Genomic DNA, 23190 nt, shown 5'->3' with positions numbered 1-23190 from the left:
GGAGCTTATGGCGATTGGAAAGCATATAGAAAATATCCATAAAAATAACACATCTCGTCTTAAAAAAGAAAACCACACATGAAGTAGAACAACTAGCAAGTGAGAGAGAGGTCGAGGGGAGAGAGAGAGAAAGAAGCAGGGAGAGAAAGAGAGAGAGAAAGAGAGACTTCTCTTACATGTGTTTTTCATGTTGGAAATAATTGATTTTCTTATTGCTATTGTAGAGAGCACTGCTGACATTCACTGGCCTACTGAGTTCATCACAGCTGTGCTTATGCATCTCTCCCAAACTCCGTTTTCCACTGAACTGGAAAATATTTGAATTTTTGGTTGATAATTCACCACACCCTTGCTTTGCCTCATCTTTCCAGCCATTCTCTCTGTTCAAGGAGAGCCAGATCAATCAGTGCGTTATCTGGTGTAGGTGTTTAGATTTGTTAAAACTCCACATGTAATCCAGAGAGCGAATGGAATGTTTGTACGAGCTGGTTAATATCAGTGAAGTCAGGGATGTATAGAAAGAAATGTGTGTGTAGATTACTATGAGGACATCAGCTCTTGGATTGCATAATAGGATTCACCAATGTGTGTATTGCACCCAGTTATGACACCAGCTCAGATCCACATTCATCTAGACACTGTATTAAAAAGCACATTGACATGAGGTGGAGGAATAGGATCTGGGACACAGAATGTAAAGGATCCAAATTGCTCAAGGTAGTGAAGAATACTAAATCAGAAAATATGGACTATGAGATTTCTTATCTCTGGATCTATCATGGATACCTTAAGATACAACAATACTTTTACGTGCAAAATATCAGTTAACTTTTCCTAAATGAATGCATCAATCATGGATTTTTCTCCTAGCACAAAACTTTTATTTGAATAGCTACTCAAATAAGAATTTTAGGACAAACCAAAAATACAATAAACATCATACATGAAATAAAGCATAAAAAGCATTATCTAGAAAATAATGTATCTAATTTTTCACAGTAAAAAATAATTCTAAAGAAGAAATTCAATAAATTTCAATTTCATTGACCATCTAAAGTAATAAGATAATAAATATAGATGTATGAATTTTATGCAAGTGTCAAAGACACCAAGAGGAAAACAAATCATGTTTCTGAATTGGTTTGAATACAAGCAAATTTTTTTTAAAGTATAGAATGAAGATGATTGGGAGACAGGAAGACATATATAACAGTCTTTTCCCCCAATATCTCTGCTATGATCCAGAAAAAAGCTTTTTATCATGGCTATTTTTTCCCTTTAAAGTAGTGATTCTCCAATCTAAAATCAGAAGATGCACAAGAGATTGGTCCAACTAGTTCTCTTTTCCTGTCACCAGATGATGTCATCTACATTGGGACATCTTTGTGCTTTTTGTACTGGGCATGTAGAGAAATTGGTTTCTACTGTCCTTGCTTATAGAATAGATGCACACTTGGGAATATATATATAATATGTGAATTGAGTAACATGAACTGAGAAAAAGAGAAAGATAAAAACAAGTTTAAAGAAAAAAATTTTGAACTGGTTTTTAAAGAAGTGACTTGCATGAATTGGTGTGAGGTGGGAAGAATTTTATGTGCACACATATGTATGGAGATAGGCATGGTTACATTAACATGGAAAGAATATAATAAATGCAGGTGATTTTGATTAGAATTGAAAAGCCTGTGTAAAATACAGAGATGAATGAAGTAATTATGGACTAATGATTAGGATATAAAGAAATACATCTTGATTACTAGAAATATCTTGATAATATGGACAAGCATATTTTTCTTGCAAAGATTTATTAAAGACCTATAAATGGTATATACCCCTTTTTCAAATATGTTCCAGAAATTACTCCTTAGATCCAGAAATACATTGAAAAAGCTGTGTTAATGTGGTCCAGAATTTATATAAATGAAAGTCTAAATTTGGAAATATTTATACTAATCTTTATACCAATTCAGATAAAATGAGAAATTCTTCTGGTATTCTTGATAGTTCATGTGATAAGTTCTTTCTCTTCTTGTTTTTCAAAAATCAAGACGTGAAAAGACTAAATTTTTCTCTAGAAAAATCTGTTCTGGATTTCACAGCAGCATAAAAATTTGAAATCTCACAAGAAATTACTCTGGCTGGCTAAAGAAATTTGTGAGAAATAGAAACAGCTATAGATAAGTATCTAACTTTTAAGATGCCATTCAAATATAGCTCAGATACTTAGTTTTTGACATTTGCCTGAAATTAAACTTTTAGGACCCAGGGTGGGTGGATGAGTAGAAGGGACAAACAAGCTTTTCTTTCAGTTAATCTTTTACAGTTCCCTTTTTAAATTGAGTTAGAGTGGAATCTGGCAAAATTCCAATATAGAACACTACCAGGAAGATAAGGTTTGCAAATTAGCCATGCCCAAGCAAAGGGCATCAAGCACTTTCTCCAAATTATGTAATTGTTAATGTTATAAGGGGAAATAAAAAATACATACATTTAATTCTTTCATTAAAACACAAGGCAGAGTATTTTGATTTATATGCTTAAGTTATACAAACATATATGTGACTAAAATATGTAACAAACTTATATGTAAACAGATGCATACAAGCTCCAGATGTGTTAGTTTTCTTACTTTGTGGGTTGTGTCTTCTATAAGGGAAAAAGACATATTAATCATTTCTTTTACTGCTAAGGGGATGGGTGCTGCTCTCATATTTCAGAAAGGGGCTGGAAAGTGAGGGAAGCCAAACTTTTTCCTATTTAAGGCCAAAGCAAAAGAATCTCAGTGGCTGAGTTTTATGACGGGCCCGGTGCTGAAGGGCAGGGAACAACTGATGGTGCTACTTTGAACTGCTTTTCTTTTCTCCTTTTCGCACAAAGAGTCTCATGTCTGATATTTAGACATGATGAGCTTTGTGCAAAAGGGGATCTGGTTACTTCTTGCTCTGCTTCATCCCACTGTTATTTTGGCACAACAGCTTCCGGAAGGTGAGTAGGTACTGATTTCAAGAAACTTTATGAGGTTTTTGTCTTAATTTCTCCTTGCAAATAGGTATAACAGGGAAATTAGTCTCCTAAAAGTTAATTTCCTCTCTAAGCTCCCAATTTTGAAGCATAGAACTGACCATGATAATACTTTTTTTGCATTTGCTTAGAAAGAATATTGTCATTTTTATATTTAAAAGTTTTCCGGTTGTTTAAGATAAAAATGTTCTTGTACTAACTCACTTTCATGTTAACGGCACTAGAAACCTTTAAAATGGCTTTAAAAAGTTCCCCTCCTGGATTGTTAACATCTTGGAATGCTTCCCTGGGCAGTCTGGAAGTTATTGGTCTCTTGTAATACCATCATGCTTTCCTTTGTATGCTGGATTCTTTGTAAGGATAGACTACCGAGAATTGTTTTCCCAATAAAATAATGCATTTAAAAAATAGCATGCATTAAGAATACTCTAAAGGATATACTATACGTTATTAGAATTACTGAATAGATTTCTAATGTAAAATGGCAACAAGATTATATTTTCAACCCTTTAAATAGGTTCAAACTGCTCAAAATATTTCATGGTTCCTGTCTCTATTCTGTTTCAAGCACTTACATGGTTGATTAATATATATTTTCTAATAGTTTGTTGTTAAAGATCTAGCGTTTTACACACGTTCTATATTTTAACTACATTTGAATTAATGAAGAGAATATTTTTTAAAAATATCAACAGGAAAGTTTAACTTTCTACAGACAAGGTAAAGACACTGATATTGTTTGACTTCAAAAAGGTTAATCTGTTGTATTTTCTAATAAGTGCAAGCAATGGTTCTTGTGTTGTAATTCCCCCAAAACCACAATTTTCTTATTATTTGATTATGTAAAAATATTTCTTTTAATTCATATGTTTCTCTTAGTCACGAATATACTGGATGAATTGGAATACAAACTTTCATAGAAATATTTAAATGTTAAATTAGAAAAAATCATTACACATCAATTTCTATATGCAGAAAATCAAAAATGTTTAAATTTAAACCTATGGTTTTTGCAAACATGGTGTCTGAAAGTGGTTTTCTTTGCTTTTAGTACCAAATATCTTTGATGTTCTCACAGGTCATATATATGTAAGTAAGTGGGAAACACCCAATGACATTTCAATTATATTCAGCCCATGGCCACAAAAGAAAGGAAACACACATATTCCTTGTTCCTCTCATTTCCTCTCCCTCTTATTCCTTTTCTCCCTCTCTTTCCCCTCCTTATCTCTCCACCTCTTTTGGCTCCTTTGTACATCTTCCCCCTTTTCATTCCTTCACTCATCGCCCCACCCCCTTCCTAAGGCAGCCCATCCCTTCTCTTCCCTCTTCCCTTCCTCTAGCATCCCTCCCACATCATCATGTGTCCTTCCTATCCTTCCATCTCTTTTCTTCTTTCCTTCTGCCTTCTCCCCTTTAATTTCCCTAAGATCGTCAATCTTTCATCCTCTTTCATTTCTCTTCACTTTTCCCCTCCATTCTGTCCCTCCCAGAAGATGCTACAACTCCCAATTCTTGGCTAGAATACCAAATGACTGTTACCACACCCCCACCTCATTAAAGATTTTTGCATTTTTTCAGGCTCTTAGATTCTGATTTCGGAGTGGGGGGGGCGGTGGGGGAATCACAGTTCTCAATTGTTGAAAACACTACAAACCTTTGGTGTTCAGTTCAAAAACTGACAAAATATTTGTAATTGCCTGGTGGATATAATTTTTTATAAGCACTATGGTTATTTTTCTTCTAAATCCAATTTTAGAGAGAAAAAATATTTGATACCACATAAATTCTTTTTATTTTCCTTTTTCTCTTTAGCTGCAGAAAATAATAAATAGCTATGGAATTTTGCTGATATATTTGTGTGCTTTTAAGTTCAAAAGAAATTGAAAGGAATTTTTTTCAACTTATTGTTTTTGTTTACCATGAAAAAAATATTTAAATATTTTAAGATAGGGCATCTTATGTTCCTTATAGGTTTTACAAGAAAATTCTGCTGGTGGATTAGCTTTGGAGAGGTTCCGGGAAGTGGCTGAGGCTGAATATACAGCACATTGAGAACCGTTAGATTTAGCTCTGGGGTATAGGTTTCTTACATATGCCCTGAGAATCCCAGAGAGAAACAGCACAGCCCTAATGAACACTAACTTCTAGTCTGCTCACACGAATTTTCTGGAACATAAAACATGTCCTCACAGAGAATTTTGATCTTACAAATTTGTGAAAGTTCTATTTAATTCATGTTTTTTATTCCACCAATGGAGAAATGTGGTCTGTTTTATATTTCCTGTAGTTTATAAACATGCCAAATTTTAAGCACAAAGACTTACCGCCTAGTGGCTGTCAGGCAGTTACATAACCAATGCCAACATAAAGGTTACACAGCTGGATTCTGTATTTTATAATGAGATTTAAAAATATTACATGTATGAATTTTAAATACTAAACACTACATTTCTGATAAAATATTGTCAAATACACATATTCACACACAATGGTAACAATATTTAAAGACTATTTAGAAATGAGCTTGAAGTTATGGTCATTTTCAAAATTTCACACATAACTACTCCATATATAACATATAATGACTTTTTCAAATGTTTTTCAGGTTTCTAATGTAGTCCTTATTTAACATAAGTATTTTAGCACTGCTTATCAGGTAGATAGATAAATGGATAGATATATATTACTAAATAATATTGCTTAATTAGGACAAGGAGATAAACTTTATTTTAATTAAAAGTGTTTGAGCTTATATTTTGCCATTCTGATAATTCCACTGTAACAATGAACTGTGGGCCTTTCATTGTTTTAGAATTACAAAACTGTAAATGGACGCAAAGAATCAGTTCTTTACTACAAGTTACAAGATTCTATTTTCTATTATGCTTAACAAGAGAATTTGTAACAGACCAAGTAGCATTCAAGTTTTCTGTTTTGTATTGCCCCTAAAATTAAACATACTTAACTAATGGAAAAAATCTAACATAAAATCACAAGAAACAATTGTAGTTTTAAGAGGAGAGAATGCATAATTGCTCACATATTTTAGTGTCAAGACATCTAACATGCATTCAGTGCTTTAGTTGGAATTGCCAACTAGAAAATGTTAGAACCAAAATTCTGTTAAATCCTGGGTAATTAGAGAAAAAAATATACATTAAGTTCAGAGTATATGAATTTTCTTATTTTTGTAAAGTTTGTCATTGAAAGGAGATACTAAAATATATGTGTGTGTGTGTGTGTGTGTGTGTGTGTGTGTGTGTGTATAGTCCTAGAAAATGTACAAGTTAATGAATTTCTAAAGGTGAAAAAAAGTAGATGTTGCTTTCTATTAAGCACTCAATTTTGAATTGCTAAATCTATTTTTTAAACAAGAGGATCACTTATGATTTAACCAGAAATTTTCTTCAGTTCTGTAATAATATAAATTCTAAGTAAATATAGTATTAAAACAAAATTTCATGTTTTTCATTTATGATACCTTGCATTTCCTTATCACCTCCAGAGTATTCTGTATCTGATGATCTAAAGGCCTGTGGGTAAATAGATATTGTGATTAAATTTTGGAATTAAACATCTCAGTATTATAAGAGGCAGCAAAGCCTTTGGAACAATTCTGGGAGAGAAGAAAGTGTGATTATGTGCCCTTTAACTAATTAAGCTTCCTAGATTGATGTCTTATCTACAAGTCTTATTTAAAAAACAAGAACCACTGGCTATAAGTTTTTCAGAAGTAAATTGAGACTAAAAGATAGCTTCTCAGAAAAGACCCTATTCCACATGTACAGAGTTGTCATTCGGAGAAGAGTGCCATCTACCGAAACCCCATGGGTTTCATTGTGGATGACTTTTCCTTGGTACAGAGTTCCAAAGATTTTGTAGCCCAGTTCTTTATTTTGTAACATCAAATGATATCACTGTCTTGAAGTGATTAAAGTGGATTGCTTAAGAGTTAAAGTTTAAACACGAAAAATGTTATTGCCTTTGCTGGACATGAAGAACATTTGTAAAGTTTCCAGGTCTACAATAACTTTCTGGAAACATCTCAGTGGACTGTTTCTTGTAAAACATTTTCCCTGGGAAAAAGGCTTAGTTCCATTGTTTTCTGCACTCAAAAAAAAAAAAAAGAGTGTGTGTGGTTAGTGGGGAGTCATATGGTAGAAAAAATACAGTTTTCAAAGGGGAAACTGCTTGTTTCATGTCAAGATGACAACGGAAAAAATGAGATAGATATTCACAAATCATTTGTTAAATGCAGTTTGGGAAGTTATGTTAACCACTAGAATTTCTATCTGTGCCTAATGAAAACACAGCAGAAAGTGGATTCCTTTCAGATTAACAAATCCCTGTATTTTCCATAACTGAGGTCAAGAACTGTAAGCTTAATGAACAAAATGAAAAGTTCAAAGAAGAGGGCAAAAATTTTAATGCTCAAAAGATGCAAAAATCAAAGATAAAGGATTCAGAAACTATTAAAAATTAAATTTGCTTTGAAAATTCACATTGAGAAATTACTGCTTCAGTAAATGGCATTTATCTTTCTGCAACTTTGTTTTCTATATATAGCATTTGGTGTGGAAGATGGCAAACAGGGACCATGTTTTTCAAGTTAATTAACATCAGAAAAAATACTTTTTGGAGCCTCAGTGTTCATAATGTCCAAACTTAGAAGCTTCTAATGAAGTTAGAAATTCACTAATATGAACTGTTTAGTGGCTATATTTTCCGAAAATCAATGTCTTAGACATCCTAACAATTTTTTTTTGCATTGGATACAGAAGCGTTATCTGTTTGTCCTTGTTGCTGTTGCTGTTGGAATCTTACTTCTCTCTATATAGTAAAGGTATGCTAGGTTTTCCAGTCACAGTTTAATCCTGTTGGTGGTCTGGATGTCATTAGGGTGGCCGTAGAGATAAAACTCTGTTTCATAAGGTCACAGAAAATAAACAACAGAATTCAACTCCGGATGTTAACTTCTTGGTTTGAGACCAAATAGAAAAGATGTTCTATAGAAAACTGGTAACTCTTTTTTAAAAATTTACCTTTTTAGACTGATTTTAAGCTTTCAGGGTTTAGAAACCGTTATGGGATAGAGCTGTGAAGTTGGCTCCTTTAATCCTACCCTGACCTTGAAACTGCAGAAAGGGACTAGAATGTGGTTGTTAAGAGTGTCAAACTTAGAGACAGCTTTTCTAGGTACAAATCTTAGCTTTACTCCTTACCATATAACCTTGGGAAAAATACTTAATGTCTCTGTGTCTCAGATTCCCCATCTGTAAATTGAGGATTACAATAGTACTTATGTCTTAGGGCCTTTGGGAAAATTAAATAAAATAGATATGCAAAGCACTCAGAACAGTGCCTACAACATAAGGGATACAGTATAAGCTCTGTCTAATATTAGTTTTACTAACACTGGAATATAAAATTACTGTAAGGAAGAAATTAAACTACTTAGTGACTTAGTGATAAGGAAGGTAAGATAAAATTTAAAGATGTTTGCCAACTATAATAAAACAAGTAGAATATATTTTCTTTACTATTCCTATAATTGTCACTAAGATTATATTATAATGCAATTGCTGATTGTTAGATGTGTGATACTTTTAATTCTAATTCTCTATTTTATCTTTTGCAGGACAAAATATTAATCAACTTAAAGGAAATTTCTAATTGGAGACATAAAAATCATTTTTCTATAAAGAATAAAATAAGAAAATATCTAGAAATGATGATTCATAAAGGTTTGGGGGGGGTTAGGTAGAACAAGAATAAGCAGAATCTACCTTGTCCATGCAAAACAACATTTTAAAATTGAAATTATCCACCTATAAAGGTCTACAGATACTTTCTTCAAAGTCTTTTTTGTTAACTACCATATTTTAACATATTCCAATAAATATAAAAGCAGCAGAAACATGTTTAATAAAAATGTATGTTCTCCAAACATTAGTGTCATTTAAAAGTCAAACATATTTTAGGTAGAAACTATATAAACTTACACTTACAAAATATTCAACTTATAAAATATACACTTACAAAATATTCAACTTTCTAAAGTAACAGGAAAATAATGTTATGATGACTTACATATCACATCTATCAATAAGAAGAGAAAAATATTAAACTTGTCTCTCAAGCTAAATTAATAATTTAGATACTTTTTAGGGCATATTATTTTTACTCCAAAAAATGGAATTAAGGCAAACATAATTTGCTTATTTTTTTGGTCACAACAATAAAATTAGCATAAACTAACATTTGAACACTAAAAATATAAACAAAAGCTTTAAATATATCTGAAAATATCAGATTATGTTACTTGGTTTTATTTTTCTCCAAAGTTCCAAAACAGAGAGCTGGGATACAAAAAAAAGCTGAGTAGATTATATCATATACTAACTTCATTTTATTTTGTAATTTAGAACACGGTAAGCAGATGATTTAGTCTAATGCATTGATTGTGTGACCACAGATAAATTTATTTTAGGACTGTGCTTTGTAATAAGGAAGAGAAACATCAAGTGACATGAGAGATGAAGCTTAAAATTAATTACAAATTGGAACAGGGAGTCTTAGTTTAAGCAATAAAAAAAAGAGGAAGTAATTGGAAAATCTATTACTTGTTCACTTTAAAAAAAAAGTTCTCTAAAATAATTAAACTTTTATATTGAGAACTTTGTGTCTTAAAAAGCATAATGCACATGGTTTCTAATAAAATTTGGAAACAGGATGCTTAATAAACAATTTTCATTTATGTAACATTGGGTTTAATACAATTCTAACAAATTTGATTACAATTTTAATAAGTCAATATTGTGCTCATTTATTTAATAATTTGCAGAGCAAATGGAAAATACTTATTTTTAGTGATGTGATGATACCTTCAATGAGACATAAACGTAGGAAGATAAATACATAGGGAAAAATATGTATTAAAATATGAAAATTTTAAGGCACATTAAGAACATATTTAAAATGTGAGATGCTTGACCATAGCTTTGACTGTTATCCTCATTTGCCTTTAATATGCCATTAGTATTTAATAAGCAAGTTCTTCTAACACAGATCCTGTGTTAAACATGGAAGGATATTCCTGATCCAGAGACAGAGCTGAATCATTACTATAAACAAGTAGTATTTTTCCTCAGTTTTACCGAAGTATCATCGACAAATAAAATTGTATATATTTAAAGTGTATAATGTGATTTGATATACATTGTGAAATGATTACCACAATCAAGTTTATTAATGCAGCCAACACACAGTTGCCATTTTTTGTGTGTGGTGAAAACACATAAGATCTAGTCTGTTGGCAAATTTTAAAGCATACAATACAGTATTACTGCCTATAGTCAACATTCTGTACACTAGTGGTATTTTTAAGGGGGCTGGGAAGCCTGAAATTCACATTATTAATGGGGAAATACTAAGCTAAAACTAATCTGTTGGGACATTTCATATAAAATTAATTTAGAGAAAGTTTTTAAATGATTCTTTTTAAGAAAAAGAAGCCAATGCCAAGATCAAAGAAAGTATTTCATGCAATTTTATTGAACAGTCTTTCATCTCATTAAAACTTTCAGAACTTTGGTAAAAAACACTGAACTTGTTTCTTAAATTAAGATGTCAGTTATGTTTACAGAATAATGTTTTTTATGCTTAGACCCTCATATTGTTATTGTTCATAAAATGATAAAGATTGTGCTTCTCTGAAGCATATTTTTCATAATACCATTTAAATAGGCCTACTTCATTTGCATTAGGTAAGCATTTGGCATTCAGCTTTTATGTTCACTAAGTATAAAGGAATGTTTCCTTAAAAGCTTAGACAATATTTTTTCCCAATGTTCTCATGTATCTGTTTCAAACATGGAAGAGAAACTAGAATAACTTTTTAAAATAAATAGATTCTTTCCCACTTACTTAAAATTGCAATAAAACGATCATGCTTTCTTTTATTAGCTATAGACCACATTGGATAATTGGAACATAAAGAATAAACTTTTAAACTTCTTTGATTCAGTTAAGGGTTTTGCACAAGATCATGAAAGTTGTAACTGCGCACATAAATGGAAACAAGGAGTAGAGGCAATTTTAGCACTCTGTAGTCTATAGGCTTTGAAATTCTCCTTTTCTTTGAACTTTTACTAAACCAGCTGAATCTGTAAACCCAAAGTATTTAGCATGAACCTAAATCATTATTACGTCAGATATGGAAAGGATATAGAAATGGGAACTTAAAGAGGTGCTCTTAATGGCCGTTTGTAGTATCCAGATGTAAAAATCATGGGACCCACTCAAAGGCTTCTTGGCACAAGGCAGCAAAAAGTTGTTAACTACCTACCTCCTCCAAGGAGGCCTCTTTCAGCAGACATTTTAAAGATTTGGGCTCTGAGAAAATAAAATTTTGCTTTTTGCAAAAATACAAATACTGAACAGTATATCATTTGTTGTTTGCAAAAATGTTTGCAGCTATTTAGAAACTTATTTGTTTACTCAATTACTGGCAAGCTATCATAGAAATCCTCAAGAACCAAAGTTGTATTTAACCATAATCCATAGCTAATGCTTTAAGAACTGAGACCAGATTATATTTTGGCAACCCCTAAAATGATTCATTCATAATAGCTGCTGAAATTTCAGTACCTTACATATAATTAGGAAACAGTCCAAAATTTTGGTTGAAGCAAATTTTTGACCATTTTTAAAAAGCCACAAATACACTTGATTGTGATTCATATTTTTCCCTATTACTTTTACTTATTTCTTGCGAATATTTAATTTTTTTTTTTGTAATTTGGAAACTTCTTTATATCCATATTCAGTATATTATGTCATAGCATGTTGACCTGCTAATACCAAACACAGCTAACAATGATATTCAATATATACAATAAGCTTTGTTAAAGTTTTCCCAGGAATCTGGAAGAGTGTTATGCTGCCAAGAGTATCTGAGTTTTCTCCCGAATTTCTCAACTAGGTTAATAAAATCCAGAAGTCTTCAGAAGTAATGACAAAATCATCTTTATAGTTTAATGCTCCCATCTACTGTTAAAACAAAGAATAGCAATTGGGTAGAAAAGCTGTTTTTCAACTGCACAGTTAATAAATAAATGTTTAAACGTTTGCATGATTTCTACTGGTGTTTAATTCTTACCATAAATGAAATAAAATACTTACTGGCCTTAAGGAAAATTTACTATGGTGTGCCAATGTGATGTTAATAAATAGATTTGATATTTTAAGTAATTTCTTATTACTTAATAAATTATACAGGGAAAATATGATACTCTTGAAGCTTTAATTTATAGATTTTTTTCTTGTACAAGCATGCTGATAAGAACACACTCACGAATTAGTTTAATGAAAGGAAGAAATTATTTGTTTCAAAGAATCTTCACTTTGCTATTGGAAATAGTCGTGACAGCATAACGAAAAACACATTTCAGCAAAACATAAGGAAATATCACACGACCTTACTTATTTTCCAGTTGTTGATGGAGGATGCTCCTATCTCGGTCAGTCCTATGCGGATAGAGATGTCTGGAAGCCAGAACCATGCCAAATATGCGTCTGTGACTCAGGATCTGTTCTCTGCGATGACATAATATGTGACGAACAAGAATTAGACTGTCCCAATCCAGAGATCCCATTTGGAGAATGTTGCGCAGTTTGCCCACAGCCTCCAACAGCTGTGAGTTTAAAGAAAATCTGTACATCTTCAAGATTTATGTTTAAACACATAAATAGTTCCTATATTATAGGAGCTTGAAAAGAAATGACAGTAATGTCTGTCAAACAATCTTGTTGGTGTTACATGTAACGGGTAAACATTCCAGTTTAAAACCATGGATTCGTCGTGATTTGGGATAAGAAATAATTATGCAAATTGGGACACATTTCTTGGGAAATTGTTTCTATATCTTGTTCAATCTGTTTTTATTTTCCATTTCTTAGCCTACTCGCCCTCCTAATGGCCACGGACCTCAAGGCCCCAAAGGAGATCCAGTAAGTAATGAAATTAGTGGAATAAAATTAGTTCTTTGAGTAATTTGTTTTTTTGTCTAATAGTTTTTCCATGTTTGAATTTCATCATTCATAGATTTCCTTGAGTAGCATATATTTAAATAATGACACAAAATAACTTAAACTGAGAATCTGTAATTGTACATGTAAAGATTCAAGTTTCCCACACTTTATATAAGGTCTTCATTTCCATTATCAATTTGAAAAATAAAATATAGGTCAATAAAGGAATAAATGACACTGTAATTATTCACATGATTTGGTTAAAAATGTGTATATTCCCAAGAAAATATCTCACTTGTATTGATTTCTCATATTATAAAGCAGAGAAGCTACAATTGATAAAGATTCTGAGTCACTAAGACTTTTCACTGTTTTATTCATTTTTATCTATGATTTTTTTTTTAGGGCCCTCCTGGTATTCCTGGGAGAAATGGTGATCCTGGTATTCCAGGACAACCAGGTTCCCCTGGTTCTCCTGGCCCCCCTGGAATCTGTGAATCGTGCCCCACTGGTAGTCAGGTAATAAATTCCATGACAAAAAATTCCCCCCTTTAAAACTATCTACTTCATTTTCTTTTCTTTATCCTATATTACATCTACCTTTTGTGAGTTCCTTATGTATATTCTTTGATTTTATATATTTAACAAATTCTTATTTAGTGCTAAGAGTGCTGGGCACTATTCTAAGTGCTTTATAAATATTTACTTTTCCTCATAATGCTAATGCTATTGCTACTATATCTTTGCAAAATTTTCCAAATTCTCAGTAGGAATGCTGAGAAATGCACAATCAACTCCCAAAAGAATTAACCCAGAGAATATAAGAATTACTGCAACTGTACTTATTCTGTTTATAATCCCAATAGTAAAACCTCTGAAAGTTTGAACAAAAAGTAGTTAAAGAGCTGTGAACACTTTTATAGCCTTCAAGTCAACATTATTCAAGCCTGTGCAACTACACTTGCCAAGCCTTCAGAGCACAGCTCCTCCTAAAGAGCATGGCACCAACTAACCTTGCATGTAAAACAATTAACCAAACAAATAAAACAAAATTTCTGCTATGTTGGAGTTAGAGGAAATTAGAAAACAAATATACAAATCACTAGGAGTTTTTTTAAAAATGACTTTTCAAATATTAATTCAAAAGGAAGTGAAGGCTATTGTCTAACTTATTCTTATCCTGGTACCAAACAGAACCCATTGCTAGGCCTACCATTCAAAACAGAATAATCTTCAAAGAAGTCCAATAAACACATGAGTCTTTCTATTATTCTTATGCTTATTTTTCATAGGAATATTTATTTTTTGGTGAACCTCTTCAGTATACTAACCAGAAGCTAGAGGATACAACTTTTACTTGCATTATTAACTGTTAGGAAAATAATTTGACTTTTTTTTTTTTTTTTTTGGCTCAGAATGAGAAGGTCAGGTTATATTTTCTCAAGGCTCTTTCAGCCTCAAACAGTCTATGATCCTATGGTTCTAATGCTGTAGATATCACTTAGAAATAATATTTTGGGTAAGAGCCTAAAAGAACAAATTATTTGAGATTAACATTGCATACAGTTAGTTGAACAATTTGTGTATTGCAGAAGCAAGTATTTCTGTAGGATATCTAGAGCTACAGAGAGAGAGGTTAAGCAAGATAATTAAATACATACCACATATTCTGGCATTCGGAAATTTTATATCAATTAATAGTTGCATGCACTTCTAAATGTTTTTGAAATGAACTATGATTTATATATCAAAATGATCATATTTATCTGGTCTCTTTGCTACAGAACTATTCTCCCCAGTTTGAGTCATATGATGTCAAGTCTGGAGTAGCAGGAGGAGGAATCGCAGGCTATCCCGGGCCAGCTGTATGTATAAATGTTCCTCAGCATTTTAGAGCATTATTTAGCCTTCCAGTTTGTTAAATCTCAGATGATTTTTCTACTAGTAATACTGTATTATCACAGAGTTGTACAAAATAGTTTATTCTCTATCAAGGCTGGGAAAGAATATAGTAGGATTATCATGATCCTTCTCTCTTAACTCATTTTTTCCTCACCGCCTCTCTTCATGCCTGTTTTGCCACTCATTTCTTCTTTATACAAAAATCTATACCGGAGGCCCACCTGCCTTTATGCTTAGATCTCACACTCATATGTTCCCTAATTTTAACCAAATGTTATTTTTTATTTCCACTTTTCTCTTTCTCACTTAAGTTGTTCAGAATATTCTTCTAACATCTTTTCATTAATTAAATGTTACTTTCTAGACCACATTTTGAGTGATGAAGTCCAATATCACAATCTATCTTGCCTCAAATTCTGAAATAAAAATACAATTATTTCCAGAATTCATCAAGTCTTTAAGTTTACCTATTGCAAATGATAGTTATTCACATTGTGCCCAAAGACTTTCTCTCAATGTAAATGATCTAGAGTTTTTATAAAAGCAAATAGCAAAAAGCACTGAAACCTAGGCATGTATACATGATGCATGGTGTTCTGTGTAAATGACCCTTGTAGAAAGCCTTTCAGGAGAAGCAACAGTAGGGAAGTTTATCACTTCACTGCCAGTGAAATGTATGTAAGAGTAAACAAAACATGACTCTAGATTCTTGGGGACTATGGAGGATTGCTGCCTAGATCATTGGATCCCATATTTGTGACTTCTAAAACTAGAGCAGACAAGCTTTTAACTAATAGATCCAAATGAGGAGTTAAAAAAAAATCCTTAAAATTGGTATAAGGTAAATTGTAAAAGGAGGATTTTAAAAATCTCTAAAGATTTTTTTGTATCTTTCAAAGCAGAAGAATTATATTAACGAAGTAAATATCTGGTCTTACTCAACTCACTCACATTATAAATCCCATTCCTCAATCAGATATAAAGTTTTTTACTAAAAAAAAAAAATTAAAAAGCCACTACTGATTAACATTCCAAAAAAAAGTTATAAGAGAAAATTTAATTAAAAACTAATGTTTTATAAATTTATTAATAATCTTTAGAAATAGCAGTTTTCAAAACTGAAAATTTCCTAGTTTAATCTGTAGTTCTGAAAAATGATAAATCTGTTGGTTATAATTGTAATTCATTGTTATCCCATACATTGATAATTCTCATATGCATATCTAAATCTTTTTGTCAGCATAACTCAGTGGTGTAGTTAAGAATTTTGGAGTTGATTTACACCATTAATTTTAGAAACTGGGAGGTATAGTATGCAGATAAGTACTTTTCTATAAGAGGCAAAAAAGTGCTCTTCACCAGTACTAGTATCCTAATATTGAAGGGATTTTCATAGTATTTTGCATGGATTTTTCCAGATTTTGAATCTCTTTTTTCAGGCCAACATTTTATAGTACTTACCAATAATTTTTATTGATTTTGTAGGAATTTCATTTAGAGTGACATTTTTGTAATATCTTCATTGTAGATCTAATACAATTAATTATACTCTTGAATGTAATCATACTCTTGAATGTAATAGTTATATAATAAGGTAGGTTGTTCACATTTTTAAAGATGTCAGAATCATTAAACAGAGGCATCTCTTTGATGCCTGAATAAAGTATATTTCAGATACATTTATTTTGTGTTTATCCTTCAAATTTACATTCCAGGGTCCCCCAGGCCCTCCTGGTCCTCCTGGTGCATCTGGTCATCCTGGCTCCCCTGTAAGTATAACCATTAGTGGTGCTTTTTTCTTCATTCATATTATATAAATCAAGTCAAAACAGATATTGCTATAATTTAGCTCTTTCAGCATACATAATCCTAATTAAGTAGATGAGTAACGACCAAGAAACTATCATTCCTTCAAAGATGTTGGGGTTTCACATTTAATTCCTTTCCACAAGCAACTATTAGAAATGAAAACTTTGATAAAATTAAACCACATGTTTAATTTGCATGTGTATGACTTCAATTTTAAAACAATTCAATTTTAATGGAATTAAGTGGATGAAATGGAATAAGTTAACTTTATTTGGATCTGAAGAGCTTGATTTTAATCTTTATAAACTGGAATGAAATTTGCTGACTACATTTAAAAATCTTGATTTCATACTATCTTCCAAATGTAAATAAATCATATAAAGATTAAGTTACTTTTAAAATATTTACATATTATTTTACCCACCAGGGTTCTCCAGGATACCAAGGTCCCCCTGGTGAACCTGGGCAAGCTGGTCCTTCAGTAAGTAACAATTATATCTATATTTAATATATTGACAATTCTATATAGAAACCATCTTCATTTTATAAAACATAATTAAATATCTTTACAAAGTATAGATTAAATTATGCTCACATTTTAAAATAAGAAAATATATTTTTATAATAGATGAACTAGTTTCAAAGATCTTTTGGACTATGAATGGTTTAAATATCTTAGGACACTTACTATTTAATCTAGAAATTTTCTGGCTAATTAGCCATCACAATGGTCCAATTCCTAGTATGAATATAAATCCTCTCTCTCTTAAACATATATTTAATTTTTAATTTTTCTATAGCCACTCAGTTCACCTTCATAATTATTCTTCTGATATATAATTTTAAAAACTTGTTACTATAAATAAACATAATCTAGTAGAATTCTCCAAGAAAGCGTGCTGTATAAGTAAGCAAGGAGAAATTATTTTAATATTTTAAAATATTTGAAAATACCTATATTTTTAAAAATTCAATATCTCAAAAATGTAGAAGTGCAATTGAGTTTATAAATACACATGTGTTGTATAAAACATAGATGCATGATATTTTTAATTTTCATTAAAAATAAGTTTAACAAGCAGTAAAAACTGAATATAATATAGACATAACATTAACTCAATGTACCATTTTTATGATGAGAAATTTTGAGAGTATTTTCCAAAAGGAGTTCTTTCCAGGAATACACATAATATATAATAAATTATCTGTAACAGAAAAATCTACAGATTTATTTGTTTTTTATTTCCTTGTTTTCAGGGCCCTCCAGGACCTCCTGGTGCTATGGGTCCATCTGGTCCTGCTGGAAAAGATGTACGTTTTTAAGGAGTGAATGGGGATACTGCAAAATTCAATTTGGAATATTCTAAACAGCATATACCATATGCTGAAATTTCAGAAGGACAACTTTACTCAAAAATCATTAATATTTTAATGACATTTTAGCTTATATTACTCTTTGAATATCTATATTGTATTTTCATAACTACATATGCCATTTATTAAATTCAAACTAGTAGAATTCCCAAATGTGCTACTTGACTCTGTCAAGAAGACTCACTCAGTGACTATGTCACTTAAAAGGAGGAGAAATAAGTTTTTTCTCTCTTCCTCTTATAATGAAGAAATTGATATCTGTACTTTATGAATTTTGAAACTTATAAATGCCTTTAATACTATGCTATTCTTCCTCTCCCATTTAATTTCTAATCACAAATTCTTCTCATTGGATTGAGAGGTGGTCATAATATTTCAGTTATGAGAAATGCCTGCATTCTTCATAAATTTACATAGAGATGGGAGAAGCCCTCCTTATTCCTTCTATTAAGAAAACTAATCTCACAATTACGTTTACCCTAACCATTTTCATAAATCCCTGGTGTGAAAAATGCAAATTAATCAGTTCATTAATTGGCTATGATGTATTTTCTCTTATAAAAACATCTATGTATCATTTATTTCTCCACCTAGGGAGAATCAGGAAGACCCGGACGAACCGGAGAACGAGGATTGCCTGGACCTCCAGTAAGTCCTCAGCATCCACTGAATTAATTGAAGTAATCACAGTGATCTTAGCTTGAAAATCATTATATAATTAAATTGGACTAAACTTAACTAGAAAGCATTTTACTATTGGATTGTGATTCTACTTGAAGGTTTATTAAAATCTTTTCTATTCATTATTTTTAGGGTATGAAAGGTCCCGCTGGCATGCCTGGATTCCCTGGTATGAAAGGACACAGAGTAAGTAGAGGTTCTAAACTGACTATAAGCTGTTTCATATGACAATGTTAATTGCCTAACCAATATTATTGGACCATTGACTATGTGCCAGAAATAGTTGATTCTGACAACTAGTTTGATTTTTTTTTGTCTTAAACTTTATTTGTTGGCCAAACTAGCTAATTTATACAAAGTAAATGAGCTGATTTTAAGTGTATAAAAAGGTTTGAGAAAGAATAATTTAATTTCTTATCACCATTGTCAGAAAAAAAACATAAAAGTATATTGAGAACTGTGTTATTCATTGACTTAGTCAATATGACTTACAGATCAAATCAAGCAACTTTATTCTCTGCAAAGCATTAAGTAGATTCAAACAACTGAGCTCAAAATCTATCAGCTTAATAGAAATAAAATCTATGAAACTGACATATTTTTTACTCTAAGTTAAAACAACTTCCTAATTGGACTAAATTTTACTTTCTGATTAGTTCAGACAGTTCACTATACAATCAATATTCATATCTTTAATTCATTTAAAGGAATTCTAAATTATTTAAGTGAATGTTGAAAATATTTCTATGTGAAACAGCTAGTTATAAAAAATTCAACATAAAGTTTTCAACCATTCAGTATTATTAACAGATTTTAATATTTTTACTATTTTTATACATTTCATAGGGCTTCGATGGACGAAATGGAGAAAAGGGTGAAACAGGTGCTCCTGGATTAAAGGTGAATTGCAACAAAATCACATTTTCATAAATAAATTTACTTAACTATTGTAGCTATATTTAAGATTTATATTTTGGCTTTTAACTTTTTCTGGAATTCGCTACAATTTTTTTATGTTAGGAGCTGAATAATAGTGACTAATTGAGATGTTCTATTAAAGCTTCCATGAAAGCTGATAACTTGAACTGTTTAAAGTAGAAATAATTGAGCATCCCTGAGTAACTTATTGATTACTTCTGTTTAGTCCTCAAGTTTTTAAAATATGTAAATTGAGATCTCTGGTAAATAAAAAAATTGCTAACAAAAATTTTATATTTTTAAAATGCATATCTTTTTCTCCAGTGCCATAATTTTTTATAATATTATTTGATTAAGGGCTCTTGAAATCGTATTTAATTTTTTAAAAATAAAAATTTTAAAGAATAAAAATTTTCTTTTTGTTATACAAAATAGTAACAAATTTAATGTTTCTAGGGTGAAAATGGTCTTCCGGGTGAAAATGGAGCTCCTGGACCCATGGTAATTATGTTTCTTATCATATAATTTTTAGTTTTACTATTAACCTCCATCTAACTGCCAACCTGTCTTTCTCCCTTAGCAACTGTTCTTGTACATTTCAAGTTTAAAATATAACCATACTTTTCAATTTTATTCTGTAGGGTCCAAGAGGGTCTCCTGGTGAGAGAGGACGGCCAGGACTTCCAGGAGCCGCAGTGAGTATTGTTACCAAAATAGCACATTTATAACCCAGACTCACTGATAAGTGTCTCTGCCATGCTTTCAGGCTGTGACAACCTGCAGAAACATTTCTTTTCTATGAAATTGCACTTAAAGTCACCTCCATCAAATGTTAGCATACTTATAGAGAAACAAACAAGTGTTTTGTAGTCATTATTCCTGTTGAGGATATTTTTTAAGTGTTAACTTTGTATATGTTATTAGAGCCATTAATTCACATTCAGTTTTTAAAATATAGATTCCAATCCTTTTACATTAGATCTTTGCTATATATATGTGTATATAGACTTTAACAAGCTGACTCTAAAATATGTATAATTAGTAAGCACATTTCAATATATTTGAGGAAAAATCAACTCGATTGAGTCAGAATTTTTAGTCAAAATATTACTTGTCACCAGCCTTTTAGAATTAAGTAGATGTTTAAGATAAATTTTTATTTTTAGGGGGCTCGAGGTAATGATGGTGCTCGAGGAAGTGATGGACAACCGGTAAGTAATTTTTTATCTAACCCTGATTTGCTTCAGGATAATGAGAGATTATGGGTTGTGGAATGTTGGAATAATATGGATTAGAGAACCAAAACTCACCATTGTTCATAAACATCCTATTCAAAATGACACTAAACCCATAAATAAAATCTAGAAACAGTTAATCTATAAGTATTAAACCCATAAACAAAATTCTAGAATTCCTTATTATACTTGGCCAATTGCTAACATCTGTATGATGCTAACAATGTTAGTTGATGGCCGTTATTGGATTTGATGATTAAGAGCCCTACAAAATACATAATAGTGTTACCCCTATTTTATAAATGATGGCTCAAGACCAAGTAACCTACACAAAGTCACAGCATTTGTGGTAGAAGTCAGGAGTGGGAGGAGAGCCAAATTTTCTACTTTGGATATTACTCTCTTTGTATTTTACCACTTCGTTTCTCCACATAATATTCATCCGTGAATGATAAACACTATTTTATCTGCATAATTGTCTTCTGTATTTTGTATGTGCTCACATATTATTAATAGTAGTATTAGTTTTTGTTGACTTGATTAAGAGCTCTTGAATGGTATTTAATTTTTTCAGGGCCCACCTGGTCCTCCTGGAACTGCAGGATTCCCTGGTTCCCCTGGTGCTAAGGTAAACATGTATTTCTATGGAAGAATATAAAATATATCTTGGAGATAACAGAAAATCGTTGGATTGCTTCTTGAAAATAACTTTTTTTCACAAATCAAGTGGATATTTTTTATCCGTACAGATGTTTAAAGCCCTATTTTTTTTAATTAAAATTGTTGGGGAAACATTGCTTAATAACATAATGTAAATTTCAGGCATTCAATTTTATAATATGACATTTGTATACTTTATTGTGTGTCACCACCTGAAACCTTGTCTCCTTGCATCGCCTTGTATTGGATCCCCTTTACCCACCTTCTTGCTTCCAAAAGCGTGTTATATTTATCTGATATTCAACTATCTCGATATCTCTTCTGATGCTATTTTTATTTTTCCAGTCACTTTATGGGAAACAGAGATAACACAGTCACACACATAGTTACTATTTTTTTCTTTTTGCCTTTATAATTAATGATTCTTGGCTTTAGATAGAGTATAGAGTCATCCTACTCCAGCCTTGAAGAGATGGGTTTAAATAAGACTGAAGAGTAAATCGGTTAAGAGATGAGAAGTGGCAGGGGAAATTGACTACTTAGGGCTTATTTCTTAGGGTGAAGTTGGACCTGCAGGATCTCCTGGGTCAAATGGTGCCCCTGGACAAAGAGGAGAAACTGGACCTCAGGGACATGCTGGTGCTCCAGGTCCTCCTGTAAGTAGTCAATATGGCCATTGAGAGGGAGAGTGTTGTTACACTTATTTCATGAAAGCATATGTTTTAATGTTGCTATTAATTAAAATTACTTTTTTTGAAAAAAATCTTGCTTAGTGCTCAGCAGTGACTCTACTGTGACAAATACTGATTTAATCAGTACTGGAAATGGTAGTTTTTGAGGTTTGCAGTCTTCTAGAACTTAGGAATTTCATGTTTACATGACACACACTGAATTAGAAGATGGATGGTTTTCTGACACTTCAAAGAATGTGCCCCAAACTAATCACCATGATCAGAAAAATTTGGAGAAGAAACAGAATCAAAATCTCTTCTATATATTTATTATTATAATTCAGAACAAGATTATGTTATCTTTAATTTATTCAATGGTAATTTTTTGCCAACTTTTTATGTGTTGTGCTATAGTTGGAGGAATCACTCTCTATAAAATACAACATCTGCTAATAAATTTATTTTGCAAATATATAAACAACTTCTAATATATGTGCACTATTTGCATGATTATTAATACTCTCTTTTTCTCTCTAGGGCCCTGCTGGGACTAATGGTAGTCCTGGTGGTAAAGGTGAAATGGTAAGAAGCCTCCTTTCTTCACCCTCATCTCATTCACACACACATTATTGGCTTCCCTTGCATGTTGCATGACAACATATTTGTGATGTTTAAGTTAGCCATTCAGAAAGAAAGTTTAAGTTTGGCTGATGTTAGTGCTCTTGGATTGTTTTTAGGGTCCTGCTGGCATTCCTGGAGCTCCTGGACTGTCAGGAGCCCGGGGTCCTCCAGGACCAGCTGGTACCAATGGTGCTCCTGGACAGCGAGGTGCTGCAGTAAGTGGCCTATTTTTCCTTTGTTGCCTGAAAAGTGTGGCTTAA

At 31.7% G+C, this 23190-nt stretch overlaps 1 protein-coding gene across 1 annotated transcript in view; it reads left to right on the top strand.

Moving 5' to 3' along the window:
* The first annotated feature begins 2812 nt into the window (after positions 1–2812).
* The window catches only part of COL3A1 (collagen type III alpha 1 chain), a 38586-nt gene continuing 18208 nt past the window's right edge, over positions 2813–23190 (top strand). The window contains exons 1-18 of the mRNA XM_011356311.2: positions 2813–2988; positions 12522–12724; positions 12988–13038; positions 13465–13578; positions 14844–14924; positions 16677–16730; positions 17198–17251; positions 18028–18081; positions 18739–18792; positions 18958–19011; positions 19672–19725; positions 20200–20244; positions 20385–20438; positions 20910–20954; positions 21553–21606; positions 22196–22294; positions 22847–22891; positions 23047–23145. Of these exons, the coding sequence (XP_011354613.1) occupies positions 2904–2988; positions 12522–12724; positions 12988–13038; positions 13465–13578; positions 14844–14924; positions 16677–16730; positions 17198–17251; positions 18028–18081; positions 18739–18792; positions 18958–19011; positions 19672–19725; positions 20200–20244; positions 20385–20438; positions 20910–20954; positions 21553–21606; positions 22196–22294; positions 22847–22891; positions 23047–23145 (1299 nt within the window). The 5' untranslated portion in view covers positions 2813–2903. The remainder of the gene's footprint in view (positions 2989–12521; positions 12725–12987; positions 13039–13464; positions 13579–14843; positions 14925–16676; positions 16731–17197; positions 17252–18027; positions 18082–18738; positions 18793–18957; positions 19012–19671; positions 19726–20199; positions 20245–20384; positions 20439–20909; positions 20955–21552; positions 21607–22195; positions 22295–22846; positions 22892–23046; positions 23146–23190) is intronic.

The sequence above is a fragment of the Pteropus vampyrus genome, unplaced genomic scaffold (assembly GCF_000151845.1).
Source record: "Pteropus vampyrus isolate Shadow unplaced genomic scaffold, Pvam_2.0 Scaffold2, whole genome shotgun sequence".
Lineage (NCBI taxonomy): Eukaryota > Metazoa > Chordata > Mammalia > Chiroptera > Pteropodidae > Pteropus > Pteropus vampyrus.
Note: the sequence above shows the minus strand (reverse complement) of the source record. Positions and strands in the feature narration are given on the sequence as shown.